The 7,480-nt window shown below is 36.7% G+C and overlaps 1 protein-coding gene across 2 annotated transcripts in view; it reads right to left on the reverse strand.

Annotated features, from left to right (window-relative positions):
* Positions 1 to 7,480, reverse strand: part of AMPH (amphiphysin) — a 195,941-nt gene that overhangs the window by 44,156 nt on the left and 144,305 nt on the right. For both annotated transcript variants that reach the window (XM_011376691.1, XM_011376690.1), the window contains exon 12: positions 1,906 to 2,022. In XM_011376691.1, the coding sequence (XP_011374993.1) occupies positions 1,906 to 2,022 (117 nt within the window). The remainder of the gene's footprint in view (positions 1 to 1,905; positions 2,023 to 7,480) is intronic.

Below are 7,480 nucleotides of genomic sequence, written 5' to 3' on the forward strand. Positions count from 1 at the left end.
TGATTAGACCTGGATGACAGGACAACTCTGCAGTGAGGTGACTCAATTATGGCCACTGGGAAGCCAGAGCAGCTTATTACCTGCCAGGGAAGAACAAACACAGGGGCACACACAGCTTTTCCTAACTGCAGTAATGCTTTTCTTCAGAACTAAACTTTTGAAGATTTAACCAAAGTCATTTTTTTAAAAAAAAATTCTGAGAGAGTCTCAGTCCTAAATCCACACAAAGTTCCATGATTTATGGATTAATTTAATAATGAATTGATATAAAAGAGGTTTCTCTCTTGATTCAAATTTGCAGACAGAAATGCTGTGGAATCTTACGCACTGATCATCACAGCATCCATTACAGAATTTTCCTTCTGCCACTAAAGTAATGAATGTTGGTAAGTAAGGCAGAGGAAGTCCTATGACATCTGCTGGCTGTCTACACGACAGTCCTGAGAAGGAAATATTCTGAATGACATATACATTCATTTTCTACTTTTATTGGCAAGCAAGGCAGAACCTACAAACTTGCTGACCATTACATTAGCACTTCCCAAAGTATGTTTTAGAGCATATTCCAATGAATGTTAAGAAAGTTTCATTAAAACTGATTTCTATGGTCAAATAAATGAGAAATTCTTAAGTTAAACAAATCTAAACAGGCTATTCTTTTAATTGCAGGACTTCTTGGAGGCTTTAACATTCTAATGCACATCACAAATCCTCTAAAAGGGAATTAATATAAATTTCTGAAATATTCATCTAAGAGCTCCATTTTTGCAAAATATATCTAAGGCTAGTGTCTGATCTACTTGATTTCCTGCTGTATTGACTTTTCAGATTTCTATTGTTCCTATATTACAGCAGGGAGGCCTATAGAAAACCAATCATCTAGAACAAAGGATGGATTAAAGACAAGTTTTATTTATTGAGGTTTATATTGAGCTGTCTGTTCCCCAGTGGTTTACTGTAAGGTGTCAAGAAGGCTTAAAGACCAGAAAATTGAGCTGGGTCTCAATTCTTATCTTGCATTTCACAATAAACCTTCATTAATTAATTTGAAGTATATTCTAGCATCTTTGGATTTTCCTAAATTCAAATGTGAGGCCTCGACTACAACAAAAATACTTATATAAATAACTTCTGTTTACCTAAATTTTGAGTTAACTTCTTTCTATGAACATAGACAACTCTGAAGTAACTATATTCCAGAGGAATCATCCACAGGTCCTTATAGCATCCACCACCAGTATTCTTCTGACAGGGAATGCTATTGCAATAACTATTAAAATGAGAAAAATGTTGAGAGTGAAGAAGTGATGAGCAAGGATAGGTTTGGATAACTAAGCCCAATTCTGCATCAAGACATAATCAAGATCTACTAAGAAAGTTTCTGCAATGTCAGGAGAACATCATCAAGTTCAAAACTATCAAGACTGAAAAAGATTTCTCCTGGGGCATAATCTCAAAGTTATTTCAAACGTGCTTTAATTTGCAAAGTATGAGGAAGGAAAGTAGAGAAAACTGGAAGAAGATTAAACCCAAAGCCAAAAGAAAGAAATTTATTTAGAGAAGTTATAAAATGTATCATCCAAATGCAAGTACTTTTGAGTGCAAATAAAAAAGGGTGTTATTAATAATTACTCTGAGATAGATGATTCCTGCGAAATTGGAATGTATGGTTATTCCAGCCCCATGGATAGAGAACATTAATGGGGAGGTTGGCAGGGGGGCTTTAGAATAATTGATATTGATAAAGTCTCCTTTATACCCTTCTTTCCCAGTAGGAAATATTTGTCAATCAAAAAGAAGACAGTCATTTGAAAGGGAGAGGGGTAGCTGAAGTGCATCTGTTGCCTTATTGAGCTTATTAAAATTTATGATATAGCATCGCCAAACATAAAAACCACTTGATACCTGAGACATAGGTGAGTGGGTCACTCCAGTAGAAACTGCAGAGGCTATCTCAGGCTTGAAAGGGTCAAAGTCCAGATCCAACAAAGTTTCCTCTTTCTTCACCTCAGAAACTTCATTCTGTTCAAGCAAAACAAAACAAAACAAAACAAAACAAACAAAACAAAGCAAAACATGTAACAGCTTGAATCTGATAAGGCTTCATGAGATAATCCATGCCTAATCCTCTCATATCAATTGATATCCCTAAAACATGCTTTGATAGTTTACCATTTAGGTGGCTCATCCATGTGCTTCCAGAGTCACTAACTAAATGTAATAAGAGAGGAGATACCAATTCTTGCCAAGCATAGCCTAAGACACCTAAGAATGTGGCCCACGTTTTAGTTCCTGTCCTTTGTCCAGCTCCAAGTCCAGCCAACAATATCTGAAAGATGTATTCTAATGCCACCAAGATCTAAGAAATCTCCTTCTTTGCTAGTTCATAAATCTCATATCAAGAATTACAGATGATCAGATGGATAAAATGGGCCAAGGCTTGGACCCATTACAGTAACTCACTGCTGAGATGTGAAGCTATATTAAAATAAAGGGGTAATTGTCTACTGTGACCACATCCCACCTGCCTCATCTCCTCAGAGGCACCCTACACCTGGGTTTATTTATTATATAAGCCATTCTCCTTCCATAATATTGTTTGTCTTAACTGTGTATATGAGGAATGGAGAGTGAAAAGAAGGGAGGAAAAAATAGAGAACCATATTCCTCCAACATTCACTACAAAATGAGCTCCCATTCCAATAACATTCTTGAAATAGAGAGAAGGTAAGTCAAATAAAACATGGAACAAAAGTGCTGCTACCATAATAGTAAAAATATTAAAATCTAAACATTAACATTTGTTCATTTATTATGGTATTGTGATATAGGAAAAACAATACAGGCTTGAAGTTGGCCTAACCCAGCCTCAAGTCACGCAGTAAGGGGCAGAGCCAAAATAAAGTCCCCATAAACTATACTACAGTGAAGAGAGTTGGGGTTAGTTTTCACACAATTCGAGTTATATATGTTTGGTATTTGGTATAAGCTTTAATTTTGACTATCTGTTGTCTAAAAAATTAAGATTACAATAATAAATAAAGTATTATATAAGAACACATGTTTAGAAAAATATTTTAAAGAACAGGAGTTATTTTAATTAAATTGGTCATAAACATAAAAAAAATTGTAGAATTTTTTTATTTTAATTACTTTCAAGTATACAGTACTTGGTTAGACATTTATATAGTTTATAAAATGATCCCCCTAATTGCTCCAAATTTTTAAACCTATAAATGTATGGACAGCTTGGGAGTGTAACAGGTACTTTTTTTTAGTATACCTGCACTGATTGTAGAAGGAAATCTGCTTATATATTATGAAATTGGTCTTGAGTTATCTATTTTACAGTATGATTACTCCTCATATATTTAAATTTAAATTTCACAAGGATAATGCTCTTCTGAGATTTCTCTTTCTTTAATCTACAATCACAAAACTGTTAACTGATTCCCTTGGCCCCTATTCAAAATCTGGATGAGTTTTGTTTTTCACTACTTTTATATTGGTACAAATAATATTTTTAATATTTCAAAAAGACATATTACAGTTAGAATGTGCTAGGCACTGTTCTAAGAACTGAATACATATGAACATTAACTCATATTAGTGTACTCTGTTGTGGTCTGATGATGACAACACTACTACTGCCTTTAAAGAATTGCTTTACTATATTTCTCCAAATTGTATTTTATCTGCCTTATCTAATCCTTCCAAAAAATGAGGGGCAGATGGCATCATTTCCTCATTTGGGGATGAAGAAACTGGGCTAAATGAGGTTATCTACTGCCTTGGGTCCCTGAGCTGCAACGCAGCTGAGGCAGGACTGCAGTAAGATATCTCTGACACCAGCACTATTCCCGGCTACTGCTGAGACTGGGACCCACATCTCTAACAGGGACCCTGAGGATCTGAAGAGGACTTCTCAATGTTCTGCAAATCCTTCACAAAAATTTAGGCAGCACAAATATGTCCATCATTCCCTTATAAATTTAATTAATCCCCTTAAGGAAGAACAAATGGAAACTTAAAGATCATGGATGAAAAGGAGCTATAATGGGCTTGCTGAGACTTTTATTGAGATAAATGTGGGTGTGCACACCAGTTTTGCCACTTGCTAGGTGTGTCTCTGGGCAATTAATTCATCTTCATTGAGCCTTCATTTCTTCATGCATAAAATGAGAAAAGTACCTAGTAAGATTACCATAAGTAATAAAGACAATAGATGCAGTGTACATAATATATATGAGATGTTCAAATGGAAATGGCAACTAATGGTAATTACTATTAATAATTATGTACATTTGCATAGAATTGTCATCAAGTACCTATAATACCAGTTTTGCTGCCTTCAAAATGTGTAGCTGGCTTCTTCAGGCTCAATGTCTATTTGGTTTTGTTCCCTTAACCTTGAGAGTTATCCCTTAAGGCACTCACATCAAAGAGTAATTTGATAGAGTTACACAAAAAGCAAACAGGGCTACCTGTTTATGTAGTATTCTTTTATAAAAGGGCAGAGAAGCACTCATAAATCATATTGAAACACAGTGACATATAATTTCCCTTAACATTTTTTCTCATTTACAGTAAATCACCATTAGAGTAGATCTGATATGGTCTCAATATTCTTAAGCTTTTGGGGGGCTTTATCTTAAGTTACGTTTTACTATCAAAAGTCTGGAAGAGGTGACCTGAAATGTGCTCCTGAGAAAGGAGACTAGATATGGAAACCACAGTGGGAGAAAATATCCATTGGAAAAATATTACCAATTATAACAATCTTCTGTGCTCTGTTTCATGACGTGTCTTCTGCTAGGGACATCTAAGTTTACAGTCAAGGTACTGGACTTCTTCTAGTATAGGTGTGCAACTGAGCATAATCCTTACACCTTGTCATGGACTCATGATAGATGGAGTTTACTTCCTTATCCCCTCACTTGGGATTGATCATGTGTCATGCTTTGGCCAGTGGATGCTTGCGAATGTAATGTAAGCAAAGGCTTGAAATTTACTTGCACGATTGACTTGCTTTTTTGATGTTCCTGCCATTCACCCTGAAAGTACAAGCTTTGAGTAGCCACTGGATGAGGAAGGGAGGCATGTGGAGCACACCTGGACTCATCATAACTGAATTTCTCAAAACCAGTTTTAAAGAGAAATTCTTAAAAGTGGCCAGAGGAAACACAATTTATGGAAATCAAGAGGAAAATGGCACATTGAAATTACAGCCAAAATATAAAATAATCAATGTGGAGAATCACCTGAAATCTAGCTAATCACAACATGTATGTCTGATAATATGAAGAAGGAGCCACATTGAAGCAGGTAGGAGGGGCAAAGTCATGAACTGGGCTGGACCCACACAAGTGGGTGGTAGAGGAATACCAGGAGGGAGAATGAGGCTGCAGAGGCTCCCCCTGAAGGACAGAGGATTCCTAGCCTCATTCGGGGGCTTCCCAGCCCAGGTAAGAGGAGTTTCAAAAAAAATTCTGACAGTGAAAACCAGAGGGGATTCTGGTCATCTGGGTGAGATGGAAAGAAACTGAAACCCTAGACACCTCTTTGAAGGGCCCACACATACAGGCTCTCTTGCCTGTGGACGCTCACCTGGAGCACTGGTGGTGGGTCAGAGGTTCCTACAAGATTCAGACAGAGAAAGACTACATTTCCTGGTGCCAGAACGAGGGCTGGATGGGCAGCCACCATTGTGCGTTATCAGGCCTCTGCAGGAGCCATCCACAGACTTCGCCAACTTGCCCATGCAGATCCCTCTCACAGGGCCAATATGGAAGCACTGGACTGAGGAGATCAGCTTACCCCACCCAACCTGTAGATTGCCCCGGGGCTTTTGTTATTGGATGGCTGCTACGCCCTGCACTGATTCAGGGCCAAACATCTGAGGCAAGTGCCAGCACTGTGTGCACTCTTTTTGGAGACAGTTTCAGGCAGACTTCAATATAAGACCCGAAACCATAAAACTTCTAGAAGAACATACAGGCAGTAATCTCTCTGATACTGCTAGTAGGTATTTATTTTTGGACATATCTCTGTGGGCAAGGGAAACAAAAGAAAAAATAAACAAATGAGATTGCATCAAACTTTTTAGATTGCATCAAACTAAAAAGTTTTTGTACAGCAAAGGAAATCATCAACAAAACAAAAAGACAACTGACTGAATGGGAGAAGATATTTGCTTATTATATATCTGATAAGGGGTTAATATCTCAAATACATAAAGAATGCATACAACTCAACAACAACAAAAAATCAAGCAATCCAATTAAATAATGGGCAGAAGACTTGAATAGATATTTCTCCAAAGAGGAAATACAGATGGCCAATAGACATATGAAAAGATGCTAAAGGTCACTAATCATCAGGGAAATGCAAATTAAAACCACAATGAGATATCACTTCACACATTCAGAATGACTATCATCAATAAATTAAAGTACAAGTGTTGGCGAGGAGAAAAGGAACTCTCATACTCTGTTGGTGGGAATGCAAATTGGTACAGACACTATGGAAAACAGTCTGGAAGTTTCTCAAAAAATTAAAAATGGATATACTTTCGACCCAGCAATTGAACTTCTGGGTATTTATCCAAAGAAAACAAAAACAATAATATGTAAACATCTAGGCACCCCTATGTTCATGGCAGCACAATTTACAATAGCCAAGATGTGGAAGCAACCTAAAGGCCCATCAACAGATGATTGGATAAAGAAGTTATGGTTCATATAACCAATGGAATATTACTCAGCCATTAAAAAAAAATGAAATCTTACCATCTGCAACAACACGAATGGACCTAGAGGTTATTATGCTGAGTGAAATAAATCAGACAGAGAAAGATAAATACCATATGATTACACTTACATGTGGAATCTAAGGAACAAAAAGAACAAATTGTTAATGGGCAAACTAATCAAAAACAGACTCACGGAGATAGAGGACAATCTGGAGATGGCCAGAGGGGAGAGAGTTTGGGGGGCTGGGAGAAAGGGGTAAAGGATTAAAGAAGTACAAATTAGTAATTGATAGATGGTAACAGGGATGGAGAACACGGCATAGGGAATGCAGATAGCATTAATATAATGGCTAAGTGAAGAGCCAGAGGAGAGAAAGAGCATTTAGGGGGAACATTTTATAAACTATATAGATGTCTAACCAATGTACTGTATCCTTGAAACTAATAATAAAATTAAAAAAGAAAAAGTTGTCAGAGGAAAAAAGACATGTCAGTTACAGAGAAGCAACATAGGAATAACAGCAAATTTATCACCAGAAATAATGCAAGCAAAAAGATGGAGCAATATCTTTGAAGTACTGAGAGAAAATATTTTTTAAAAACAAAACTGAGGTGAAGGTTTTTTCATACACACAAAAGAAGGAATAATTCTTTACCATCAGATCCGCACTACAACTTATGTAAAAGGACATCTTTTTTCAGGCAGAAGAAGTAATACCAGATGAAAAT

Source organism: Pteropus vampyrus, unplaced genomic scaffold (assembly GCF_000151845.1).
Source record: "Pteropus vampyrus isolate Shadow unplaced genomic scaffold, Pvam_2.0 Scaffold302, whole genome shotgun sequence".
Classification (NCBI taxonomy): Eukaryota; Metazoa; Chordata; class Mammalia; order Chiroptera; family Pteropodidae; genus Pteropus; species Pteropus vampyrus.